This window comes from Rhinatrema bivittatum, chromosome 14 (genome assembly GCF_901001135.1).
Source record: "Rhinatrema bivittatum chromosome 14, aRhiBiv1.1, whole genome shotgun sequence".
In the NCBI taxonomy this organism is placed as follows: Eukaryota; Metazoa; Chordata; class Amphibia; order Gymnophiona; family Rhinatrematidae; genus Rhinatrema; species Rhinatrema bivittatum.
This window is the reverse complement of record NC_042628.1, coordinates 15892267-15905202: the sequence shown is the minus strand read 5'-3', so window position 1 is coordinate 15905202 and position 12936 is coordinate 15892267. Positions and strand designations below refer to the sequence as shown.

At 46.4% G+C, this 12936-nt stretch overlaps 1 protein-coding gene across 5 annotated transcripts in view; it reads left to right on the top strand.

The window, feature by feature from the left end:
• Positions 1-12936, top strand: part of TRRAP (transformation/transcription domain associated protein) — a 252240-nt gene that overhangs the window by 175839 nt on the left and 63465 nt on the right. For all 5 annotated transcript variants that reach the window (XM_029576431.1, XM_029576433.1, XM_029576429.1 and 2 more), the window contains 3 exons: positions 4201-4291; positions 5204-5403; positions 9124-9385. In XM_029576431.1, coding sequence (XP_029432291.1) covers positions 4201-4291; positions 5204-5403; positions 9124-9385 — 553 coding nt within the window. The remainder of the gene's footprint in view (positions 1-4200; positions 4292-5203; positions 5404-9123; positions 9386-12936) is intronic.

The window sequence follows — 12936 nt, the reverse complement described above, 5'->3', positions numbered from 1 at the left end:
CAAGTCGCAGGAAGCAGTGTTTAAACAGTTTCAGTGCAGCAGTATCTGTGCTAGGAGCTTCTGGTTTGGGCCTGTAAGTCAGAGCACCCAGCCCCAGCGTCTCTCCTCCTCCTCTTCCTCTCCCCTGTGTCTCGTATGGCGTTTCAGGAAGAATTCTTATACAGGGCCATAGACTATGGGATGGACTTTGAATAGAAATTCACAGCATGCAGGATGATTTTAAGGTTTCCTAAGGAAGTGAGAACTTGGCTTTTCACCGCCGCTCTTAAACGGATGTAAACCTGTTGGAGTCGGTCCAGGGTGGCTACTAAAATGACCAGCGGTCTTCATTCTAAAGCAGCGGTGGGCAAACTACGCCCCGTGGGCCAAATGCAGCCCATCACCATCTTTATTCCGGCCCACCGAGCTCTCTTAACTATATATTATGTGCGGCCCGTGCGATGTCGGGCCCTGGCTAAGCTCAGAAGTGTGGGCAGGAAGGTCAGAGGCTGTGTCGGCGGCGCTGCTGAATGATGCGCTGACCCTCCCCCCCGCCAGCATGAACAAATCAGAATGTGGCGCAGCATGTGAAGAGCTGGCGGGGTTCCCACCCCCCACCAGCAAGAAAAAGGCAGCACTGTTGCGCAACTTGTGATATGCTGGCAGCAAGAACAGGCCGCACAGCACCAAGGAGCGCCGTACGGGTGGGGTTCCCACTCCCCCACCAGCAAGAAAAAGGCAGCACTGTTGCGCAACTTGTGATATGCTGGCAGCAAGAACTGGCCGCGCAGCACCAAGGAGCGCCGTACGGGTGGGGTTCCCACTCCCCCACCAGCAAGAAAAAGGCAGCACTGTTGCGCAGCTTGTGATATGCTGGCAGCAAGAACAGGCCGCGCAGCACCAAGGAGCGACGTGCTGGCGGGGTTCCCACCCCCCGCCAGCAAGAAAAAGACAGCACTGGTGCGCAGCTTGTGATATGCTGGCAGCAAGAACTGGCCGCGCAGCACCAAGGAGCGCCGTACGGGTGGGGTTCCCACTCCCCCACCAGCAAGAAAAAGGCAGCACTGTTGCGCAGCTTGTGATATGCTGGCAGCAAGAACTGGCCGCGCAGCACCAAGGAGCGCCGTACGGGTGGGGTTCCCACTCCCCCACCAGCAAGAAGAGGGAACTGCATGGCGGTGGGCCCGAGGATATCCTACCAGTGGATTTCCAGCACCCGGCCCGCAGGAAGAAGATGGCAGGAAGCCGGCAGGAAGGGTGAATCACATTACGGGTTAGGAAAGGAATGGGGGTAAGGGTGGTGAGTAAGGGAAGAGGGAGAATGGGGGAGGAAGAGTGATGGGAAGGAGACAGAGTTACCGAGAAGGAAGGGAGTGAGGAGGAAGGAGACAGTGGGAAGGGAGTGAGGGGGAAGGAGACAGTGGGAAGGGAGTGAGGGGGAAGGAGACAGTGGGAAGGGAGTGAGGGGGAAGGAGACAATGACCGAGAGGAAGGGGTATGAGAGGAGGGAATACAGAGGGATGAGTAGCACAAACGGAAGGGAGTGAGGGGTGAATGACAGAGGGACGGGAAGAATGTGAGCGGTAAGTGACTGACTAAGGGGGAGGGAAGGGGTGATTGACTGAAAGGGTGAATGAGAGGGAAGGGGGAAATGTGCAAGTGGAAGAGGGGAGTGAGAAGAGAGGGTAGAAGGGTTTGTGAGTGTGTGTATCTATATACCTTCTATACCTTAACTATCTCAACTGCCCTGATTTGATGGAGCAGTTTGAATGTTTGAAATGTAATTTCTTATCCACTTGTTTCAATGTAAACCGATGTGATGTGCAAACGAACGTCGGCATAGAAAAGCCTCTGATAAATAAATAAATAAATAAATATGAGGGAGGAGAAAGTTTGTGTCCCCCGTCCCCTACACTAATAATCCACTACAATATCAGAGTAACTGGAAATGAAAAGTTCATAGGTATGCAGGGGGGGGGGGGATATTGTTATTAGTTTTAATTATTGGTGTTTTGAAATATTTAATTAATTTGTTGGGAAATGTTTAGCTTTTTTTTTATGCTTCTGAATTATATGTTCTAGTCATGTGTTTTGAAATATTTTTATTGGCATGGTTCACTAATAATTGATTTTATACTGCTTGGTTTTGTTTTCTGCGGAATGGTGATATCTCTGGATTTGCGTTATTGCACTGCATATGAGTCTGGCTTTTAGTGGTTTCCAGTTCAGTTTTTTTTGTCTGCACCTTTCTAGTTATACTTCATGGCCCTTTTATTCTGATTTTGGCGAGGGTCTGTGTCTGGGTTCCGCGTTTCTGGCTGAGGTGAGATACTCTGTTAACCAGGGAAAATGCCTTGCAGTTGTTGGGTTTGAAGGTTTTTTTTGCTGATTATTGTAGGGGGGGCTCCTCGGCTGCTAGAAATGACGATGCTGAAATGCCCGCTGGATTTGATTGTTGTGTCGAGGAGCTCCGAGGGGGGGGGGAGCCCTCCTGGCCCTCGTTGCACTTGTTAACTTGTAATGTGCCCCCCTTCCCCCCTACACAGAAACGTTTGCCCACCCCCGTGCTAAAGTATATGGAAACGGGCCTAAAGATCTGAACATAGACCCTCGAGGAAAGGCGAGATAGGGGAGAACCCTGCAAGGTTTCCGTGCACAGAAGGCAGGGGTCACGGGAATAAGATGAAAGGGGGCAGGCTCGGGAGTAATCTAAGGAAATATTTCTTTACAGAGAGGGTGGTGGATGCACGGAGCGGCCTTCTGGTGGAGCCGAAGAAAGCTTGAGAGAAACCCGGGGGGGGGATCTCCGAGGAGAGCGGGAGAGCTGAGTAGTTGGAATAGACTGCGTGGTCTTTTTGTGCCGTCAATTAATGGGGATTATTTTTATGTTTTTATCCTCACCTGAAGACTGGTTATTAATTAGGTAGTTTTCCTTTTAATGTTACACGTTTGTTTCGTAAAGTGCCCAGTTTATTTTTCGGTGTATGTCGGTTTTATTCTGTTGCTCCTCGCTCAGAGGTTCTGTAAAGCGGTTGAGCGTGTTAACAAGTCCTAATGAAAGGAGAAGGAGAAGAATACGCACCGGCAGGGCAAATGTTATAACGGAAAAAAACCCACGCTGGATCCGCAGCTCGCCTCTCCCCGCCAAGAAAACAAACCAAACCTGTCGCAAGCCGGGATCCGATTGTGAGAAAAATCGAAACGGTACGGGTGGCAAATGGCGAGAAGAAGAATGAGAGAGCAGAGCAGGCGTTAGCCACCCGAGAGTCGCGCGGCCGTGACGGTGCTGCCCGTGCCGGCGGCGACGTAGCGCGTGAGTAAAGGCACTCGGGCAGAGACGGGGGGCGCCTGGAGCCGCTTTGTTCTTCCGGAGTTAAAATCTTTCCTTTTATTTTCATTCTGAAAGGGGTGGGGGGAGAGAACAGTTGATTTTATTAAAAGGGCGCTGGTGGGATTTTTTTTTTTTTTTTTTGGTTGGATCATATTTTAGCGGCGGGGGGGGGTGTGGGGGAGGGGTGAGCAGCGAGACCATAAAACTAAAAAATTCAGACGCTCCCTAGCCTGAGCATTGCCCACGTTTAATGGACCTGTGTAAGGCTCAGAGGATTGAGATAAGCAGGGGCTTGCACGTTAATGTCTGCTCAGCTCCCCCGCGAGGAGCCGCCGAGCCTCGGGTTGGTAAAAAGGGTTTCTCTTTCCGTTAAGTGGATGCTATTCATGCTCGGCGCCGCAGCACTGTGGCGTACGGTTACTCTCTGATGGGGGCAGAGCCAGAACGCTCTCCTGGGTTCACTGGGAGTTGCGGTCTCGGTTCAAGGCTCTGGCTGGTGTCATCGTGTCCGTTCTCTCTCTCTCCTGTTTTGTGCACAGCGAGCTATTTGCAGACCCGATGCAAGGGAAATCTCACATTATGCTGCCTCTTGATTTCTCTGGAAAGATGATAGGGGACGGACTCTCATTAATTGCCCCTTAATGCAGGGAATGAATACAAGTGCAGCGTGTCAGCCCTGTTCTTTCAGATATTGGCCGGGAGTGCTGCAACTGGCCACAGATAGTTCCTAATGAATAAATAGCTTTTGATCAAACTGATGCTTCATGGGTACTAATTGGTTGGAAAATGTGCACTTAGCGCCAGTACTGAGATAACCTGGGTCAGCAGTTTATCTCCTTTGGTCTGAATAGAGCTCTCATGATTTTTTTGTTTCTCCCCCCTTTCCATAGGTTGGGCGGGTTTACCCTCAAGCTGTCTATTTCCCCATCAGGACGCTTTATCTGACACTGAAGATAGAACAGCGGGAGCGCTATAAAAGTGGTGAGCCTGAGGCCAAATCGCCTTTCTTTTGCACCGAGTCCCAGTTTTTATAACGGTGCGCATGGACTTCCGTCCTAATCTTCAAAGCAGACTTAGGCGCGCAAGTCCACTTTTGAAAGCCAGCGGGGTCCGTTTGAGCTGGGGCGTATTTACATGCTTGCTTTTGAAAATCGTCCCGCTCCCAACTTGCTTCTGCAAGCGCTCTTACACGGGCAACCCCGGGGTAATTTTCAAAAGCCCATTTACATGAGTAGAAGCTTTTTGAAAATTCCCCCCCTAGGCGGCTATCAGCCAGATTGCCAGGAGTGGGAGTCCACGTGATCTTCATTGGATGTTTCTTCTCCAGTGGAGTCTGCATTAGGTATCTAAATAAGGGGGCAGGGTCGGGTGAGGGGGGGGGGGGGTGTTGCGGTTTTCAGAAGTGCCCGCATGGCTGCAAAGCTCGCAGGTACTTTTCCGTGTGGACTCCGCTCCGGTTCTCAGAAGTCGTCCGGGGAAGGAGCACGCAGGCAGGCAGATCTGTGCCTGTATGTTCTGCGGGTGCTTTTCAACTTCCAAATGTGCGTAGTTTTGAAAATAAAACACTTAGGCGCGTTGTTGGCTTCCCCGGCCTAACCCGTGTGCTTTTCCCGCTGCTAAAAGGACGCGCGTCGTTCCCCCCACGGATTTTCACACACTTGCCCTCGTCGCGTGGAGGTGTTCTGGGGGCGGGGAACGCAACACCGCAAGTAATTTGGAAGGGAGAAGCATCCGTGGAATAAGCGGGTGCAGATCTTTGCGGGGTTACTTTCCGCCATAATAAATAAAATAAAATAAGATGAAAGCATGCCGGCTCAGAGAGCACCCACGTCCTTTATGTGCTTATGTGACTGTTTTTTGTCCCCCCCCCCCCCTTTTTTTTTTTTCTCTTAGATTCTGGTCAGCAGCAGCCGAGCTCGGTGGGCACTCAGTCCCACTCCGCCTCCGACCCTGGACCTATAAGAGCCACGGCGCCCATGTGGCGCTGCAGCCGCATCATGCACATGCAGCGAGAGCTGCACCCGACTCTCCTGTCCTCGCTGGAAGGCATCGTGGATCAGATGGTCTGGTTCAGGGAGAACTGGCACGAGGAGGTATTTTTAATCTCTTTGAAACACCACTCGAACCCCGATTGTTTGAGGTCTGGTTTTAGTCTTCCTCCCGGTTATTGTCTGGATGCCCCCTGGTGCCTTGCCCAGAAACCCTGGACTGGGAGCAGGCCCTCGCTTTAAATCCCATGTAAGGGGAAAACCGGGAGCAGGCACAAAAGGACGTGAAACATGATGCCAGAAAAAGACCATTACGGCCAATCCAGTCTGCCTGTGCGCACCACCAACTTTACAGTCCCTACCCGCTCCTTCAGAGATCCTGTGTTTTATCTCATGTTTTCATGAATTGCAATACTGTCCTAGTCTCCACCACCCTATAGAAGCAAACTGTGAAACCAGATCGAAGGCCTATAGCAGCGTATTTTACCCATCTGCCCACAAAGTGCATTTGAGCTCTGCCTAGCGTTTGATTTGTGAAGATGAAATGCCTCTTAAATTTCACCTTGAAATTAGTTTTTCTATTCAGGGAAGATCAAAGTTTCATTCCGGGTGCAGTTTTATTTGTTTCCAAGGACCTACAAAAGTCTTTTTTTTTTATATGACGAGTTGGTTACACTTTTAACACCCCAGTGAATATGAATAGTTCAATGACATCCAGAGTTTGAATAATGTTTTGCTACTTGAGTTGTGAGGTGGACACACAAATAAAAAAAAAAAATCAATAGTTTTCTCTGCAGAAGATTTATCTTTTACAAGCTGTACCGGAAAAAAAAGAGAGAAATCTACCTTGAGGCATTTTTTTCAGATTTCTGTTGTGAGTTCTGTATGTGTAAAAAAAAAAAGTAAATCCTTTCACTTGGTGTGTTCATCTTGCAGTCTTTGCCTTGGATTGTTACCCTGAAATTATTTTTCTCTTCAGGTGTATATGGATCACTAAGGGGTGAAACGTAGCTGGGCAGAACCCTCACTGTTTGAAATTAAACTACAGTGACGTTGATGGTTTAAGTGGTGCTCATAGGGCCATTTCTGTTTAAATTTATTTGCTGTTTACAGCAGCCTTCCTGTGTGACCTTAATGGTAGCTGGGCCTTATGTGGGCTCTGTGACTGTGAGAGCCCAGGGCAGTAGCAGGCCCACCTCCCTCTCGGGTTGAGCTCAAAACAGTAAACGAGTTTAAAAGGGCGTGTTATATAAACACCGTGGATCCCTAAAGGCTAAGGGTTGGACATGAAGACCAAGGGTGCATGGGGATAACCTTTATGGAAGCAGCAGTTACTACCCTTAACAGAAGGCATGGGGATTACTAATCTTATGAATAAATATACAAACATATACCTGTGTACATTTCAACACATATTTTATTAATCACTTATAATTCAAATCCACATACATCTAAAACCTACTCACACTCATCACGCATACCACATTCAATCACTAGTTATAACATTGCACCTATCACTAATACAATATTATATTAAAATACATACACATATTGCACATAATTATTATACAGCAGTTTTGAACATCCGTGATTATACCACTTGAAAAAATCCAACGCTATCTACCTACTCCGTTCCCTTCTCAATTAGTCTTTTTAAGATACTCAATTTCTTAACTTAGTTTTTATAAAGACTACAAATGCTGAAGAAGATTATTTATAACCAACACTATCTCTTTACTATATTCCCTTCTCATCAACACTTTTATAAACTTATTTTGAACTCTTTTTTAAAGTTCCCTACTCCGTTCCCTTCTCACTTGATCTTTTTTTTTAGAGTTCCCTCGGGGAAGAATGATCCCGCTCAACGTATCTGAAAGCCGCACGTTGCTTGACAGTGCATTTGATTTTAGCTGCACCAAGAGGGCGGTTTCTCAAACTGCCAACTAACGCGAGGGGCACGTTTTGTACCTGTGTAAATTGCCTTGAAATTTGTCCTCTAGAAGCTAGTCAGCTTTGAGGACAGTATATTTATTGTTAATCATAATAAATATATTGGGAATACTGATGTGAAAGTTCAAGGAAGCGCTGTTTAAATTTATTTTGTTTTGAGAACTACATAGCATTGCGTTTGGATTTGCAGAGGAACGTAACAGGAACCAACTGTCCCACCCACTCTGCCTGCTTGTCTCTGCCTACACTGCTCTAGCTAAAGAGCTCTCCCAGCTGTCAGTCATGCAAGCTTGACTGCCTGCAGGAGATCGCTCATTATCCAAATGGGTTTCATCTTCTCATTTTTGATCTTCTGCCATTTTGGGTAGATGATGACACAAGTTTCTCTATTTAAATTAATATCCAGGGCCTTCATGGTGGATTTTTTATTTATTTTTTACCTAACCTGTCCTTATCCTCGTTCTTACCACTACCCCCTTTTAACTTTCCCAAGTGTACTTAAATTCTGTCAGTTTTGCTTTCCCTCACCTCTGCTGGTAGGTTTCTCCAAGAATCTACCAACCTCTAGGTTAAAAAAAAATACAATCCTTGAGCTTGAATTTATTTTTTGGTGCAAAATTTCACCACCTTGTTGTGAGGGAGTGTACAGAAAACTCCCTCAGACTACCTTAAAAGAGCGGGCACAGCTGTCTCGCCTGGTCCTCCTTAAAGTTGAAACCTGCAGGGAATCCTGGGTGAAGGGAGGAGCCCTACATCAGAGTATAAGACCCCAGGGCCTAGAAGGGTTAGACGGGCCCGGGAAAGAGAGAGAGAGTCCCACAGCTCTGTTTATATTTGAGACAGACAATGGTCACCCCTTCTAGCTCAAGTTGGGAACTTGCCTAGAGGTGAGCTGGCTCCTAGTGATTATTTTGTTTTGCACTTTCCTTCATTAATTGTGAGCTGCCTGAAGCCAAGCTGAGGTGCCCGAGTTGCTTTGTTTCGCTGTGCACTGCGCTTTGGTGTATTTTCACTGTAAATAAACTGCACTTAAGGAACAGCCAGAGTCCGCCCCCGTTTTGCCTGTGGCTGTCCCCAAGCCGCTACGGCTTGAGTTACCACACTTGCATTTTACTGAAGCTTACTAAATACTTGAATGCTTGGTTTGACGTTTCATTCCTTTTAATCTGCTGATTCAACAGTGAATGACAATTGGGTTTTCAGTAGTTGCAAGGGGGTGATTTTTAGGAGGGTGATGCCGTTAAAAAGTCATTGTGAGTGTGTAGGGCAAGAATTCTCAACTGCAGCACCTGAACTTCTCAATCAAGTGTGGTTTTTTTTCAGGGTAATAAAAGCATAATAATGCAAATGAACCTCTTAGAATAAATATATGCAAATACATCTCCATGGATGTTCTGAAAACCAGAGCTGGTTGAGGGTCTGCAACCACGGATGCAGAGCGATCTGTTCTGAGGAGTGTCACCTTTGCTGTCGGTGTGAATCAAGGCTATCCTGTGTTTTGTTTATAACGTTAGGTGTCCTTTACAGAAAGTACTGCAGAATGTCTTACGTCAGCACTAATTTTTGCCAGTGTCCTTTATTAGCTTATACAGTTAACTTTTTGTTGCCAGGAAAATGATGCATGTAAGTTGTGTGGCAGCAGACAAATATATGTTGTCTATATCGGTTGCAGCAAAGTGATGTCCGTGTCAGCAACGTAAAGTTGTGCATGCAAGTTGAAAAGCATAACGGATAGGAAACATGCCAACATATTTTGGGAATTTGTGATCAACGTGCATATATATATATATATATATATATATATATAAAAGAAAATATTGTGTACTCCATGTAGTACTTACTCCTTTTCAATCCTGCTTTTTATGTATCGGCCAGGTTCTCAGACAGCTGCAGCAGGGCCTGGCCAAGTGTTACTCGGTAGCCTTTGAGAAAAGCGGAGCCGTTTCTGATGCTAAGATTACGCCTCACACCCTGAACTTTGTGAAGAAGTTGGTCAGCACCTTTGGCGTGGGCCTGGAGAACGTCTCCAATGTCTCCACCATGTTCTCCAGCGCAGCATCCGAGTCTCTGGCCCGAAGAGCCCAAGCTACCGCCCAGGACCCTGTTTTCCAGAAACTGAAAGGACAGTTTACAACAGGTAAAATCTCCTCCGCTCTCTGGTAGCTCTGTTTAAGGGTAAATTCTACTTAATGGAGTCCGTTATCGAGCGACTGGCGCGGCTGGTAACCTGCAGGAATTTTCTCTGACCCTTGTTTTGGGATTTGCTTGTTTCCCTCTGTCAAGTAAGCAGCTTTCGATTAATTCGCAGTCTCTTGAACCTCTGAAAATTACCATATGAAAAGTTCATTAAGATGACAGAATATTTATAGACTAATACTTTTCTAACAGCTATGTGTCAACAGGGTTAGCAAAAGAAGTGCTAATTTGGTGTAAACTCTAAAAGTAATTGACTTTTAAAGCTGTTTTAAAATGCCTTTAACTTGAGGGCGGGGAAAAAAGTAAGCATTATTTATTCTATAGTGCAACATTGAAACATGCATAACCAAGTGTCTAGGAGACCACAGGTGTCTTAAAAAGGCCATTCCCCCCCTCCCCCCCACAGAATCATACCATATCAGGGGAGGACAAAGGAGATGGCGGGTGTACGTTTCCAGACCAGGGTGCAGGTCGCTTCCTCAGCAGTACTTGGGATAAGGGTGTGCTGGGTAAAGTCTCCGCGTCAGATTTCCTCTTGTCTTCAAGCTGCATTCGTAAATTGTCCCAGGGTAGCACCATCCAGACTGGGCAAGAGTTTGCAAAGTTGACTTGTTCGCAGCCTCCAGTTTCTTGTTTGCGAATGCAAAAGAGATTGTGGAGCAGTGCTAGCCTGATTTTAGTAGAAAATCTCAGTGGCTGGACATCAGAGGCGTGGCACTGGGAGCCGAATAGGGCAAATCGCGTACGGCCTATACAGACGCTGAGGCAGCTGCCGCGACACAGACTGACCAGTTTGAAATGCTCGGGTCGCAACGACATCCTGGGCCCGAATGTCAGTTGGTGTCGCCACAAGAGATTTGTAGGGCGTCCTCTTGAAAGTCATTGGTACTACAGGAATGGAAATTAGCAGGTAAGAACTAATTTTCCTGTTCCTGTACGTATCCAGGTCAGTGCAGACGCCTGGGATGGACCCAAAGCCTCCCTAGACAGGGTTGGGACCGCGAGAGTCCCGCTGGAAGCACGCTTTCACCAAAGTCTCCAGACTCTGGTGCCTGGACGTCCAGACGGATAACGCCTGGAGAGAGCGTGCAGTGGCTTTCAAGTAGCCGCCCTACAAATCTCTTGTGGCGACGCTAAGTGACATTCGGCCCAGGATGTCGTTGCGACCGAGTCGAGTGAGCACATTTGGTCTTGAGGCACCAACTGCCCCAATACCAACGTGCGCCGAAACCATGGCCTCCTTCAGCCGCCACACTGCGGCCGCTTTTGAGGCCTTCTGCCCTTTCTTTGCACCGCTGAAGGGAATGAAAAGATGATCGGGCACTAATTAAGGAGCCTCATGAATCTGGGAGCCTGAATTTAAGAATGTGGCCTAGTAAACTTTCAAACCGGCCAGTTTAGGAGCCTGGCTTTCAAAGTTAGGAGCCTTAAATCCTTTCAAAATTGGCTTCTTTTGTGAACTGAATTTGTTTTGTTGCTGCTGCGGTTCTTGGATGTTCACGTTCATACCACAAAAGCTTTGGTATTGCTTTACTAGGGGATAGCAATTGAAAATGGAGATTATCTAACACATTTATTGTAGCAATGAGATCTGTCAGCTAGGAATGAATGCTTGATTTTGTTTGCATGGCCTTTTTTGTACTCTGCCGTTCCTAATTGGTTAGAGATGTTTTTTTCCTTCTACATGTGCTGGAATCCATGCAATATTGTTTATAGTTAATCGTAAACATAATTTAGGAACTACCCTTTGATATGTGTGGGAGATCTGAGGCTTTGATAAGGTCCAGAAGGACACCCTTTTCCCACAAGGCTAACTGTGCCCAGCATTTTTCTACAGCAGAAAACCATATTTTGCAAAATTTGGGAAGAAGTTTAAAGAATCCAGATTTCTCATTATGCATTTTCATCCTAGAGGCTTTGGTGTGTGGGCTCTATGTTCTTGGCATTGTACACTAAGCAGACAACTTTCGCTGATTTGGGCAGTAAATTATTCACATAACAGTAAGGCACATGGGCTGTGGAGATGTAGCAATATAACAGCAGACTTGAAGGAGCTTTGGTTGCCCTCAACGCATGTTACAAAATACATGAAAGCATAATACATCAGTACATTCATTTATTTATTTATTTATTTAGATTTTTTATATACCGGCATTCGAGACAGCAGTCACATCATGCTGGTTCACATAAAACAGGGGTGCAAAGTAAACATAACAATAACAAAGTGCTGAAAAGGCAGTTACATATAACAAGGTGATAAGAACTTGGCTTAGAGGAAGAGAAAGGACAGGTTATTAATTTACACAAGTAAACGATAGGAGATAAGGTCGACCATAGTGTAGATGGAGATTAGGGGTGGCTTGTAAGTATTAGATCAATTGACGTCTGGGAAGGCTTGTATGAATATCCAGGTCTTTAGTCTTTTTTTGAAGGTTGAGATGCATGGTTCTATTCTAAGATTTGAGGGTATGGAGTTCCATAACGGTGGGATGGCTGTAGAGAAAGCTCGGTCTCTTAGTGTGCTGTGTCTGGTAGATTTGGGCGGTGGAACCTGTAGCGAACCCTTGTATGCATCTCTTGTCGGTCTTGACGAATTGTGTAGTCGGAGAGGGATCTGTAGGTCAATGGGAGCCAGTTGGTGGATGTTTTTATATGTGGTGAGAATGGCCTTGTATATTATTCTAAAGTGTATCGGTAGCCAATGGAGGTTCTTTAGAATAGGGGTTATGTGGTCCCTTCTCCTGGTATTTGTCAGAATTCGTGCAGCTGCATTTTGCACCATCTGAAGCGGTTTGGTGTATGAAGCGGGAAGGCCAAGTAGGATGGTGTTACAATAGTCTAATTTTGAAAAAATGATTGCTTGCAGAATGGTTCTGAAATCTTGGGCATAGAAAAGAGGTCTAATTCTTTTCAGAACTTGTAATTGATAGAAACAGTCTTTGGTGGTTTTGTTAATAGTGGCTTTGAAATTCAGGCGATTATCAACTAGGACTCCTAGGTCTCTCACTTGTGTGATTGTTGGCGTGGCTTGCTGTGCAGAGGTAATGGGGTTGTTCTCTGAGGCGATGAGCAGTAGTTCAGTTTTGCCGGAATTTAATACCAGGTTTAGGCTGGTGAGGAGGAGTTTAATTTTTTGAAGGCATGTATCCCAGTAAGCCAGAGTTTTTGCGAAGGAATCCTTAATGGGTATCAGGACCTGGATATCGTCCGCATAAAGGAAGTGTTTGAGGTTGAGGTCTGTGAGTAGTTGGCATAATGGTATAAGGTAAATGTTAAATAAAGTAGGAGACAGGGAGGACCCTTGTGGGACTCCTACTGACGACGGGTGTAGAGAGGATTCTTTGTTCTGGATCTTGACCTTGTATCCTCTGTTGCTGAGAAAGGATATGAACCAGGAGAGTGCTGTGCCTGAGATGCCTATGGCGGTTAACTGGTTAATGAGTAGGGAATGATTGACGATGTCAAAGGCTGAAGAAAGGTCCAGTAGGATCA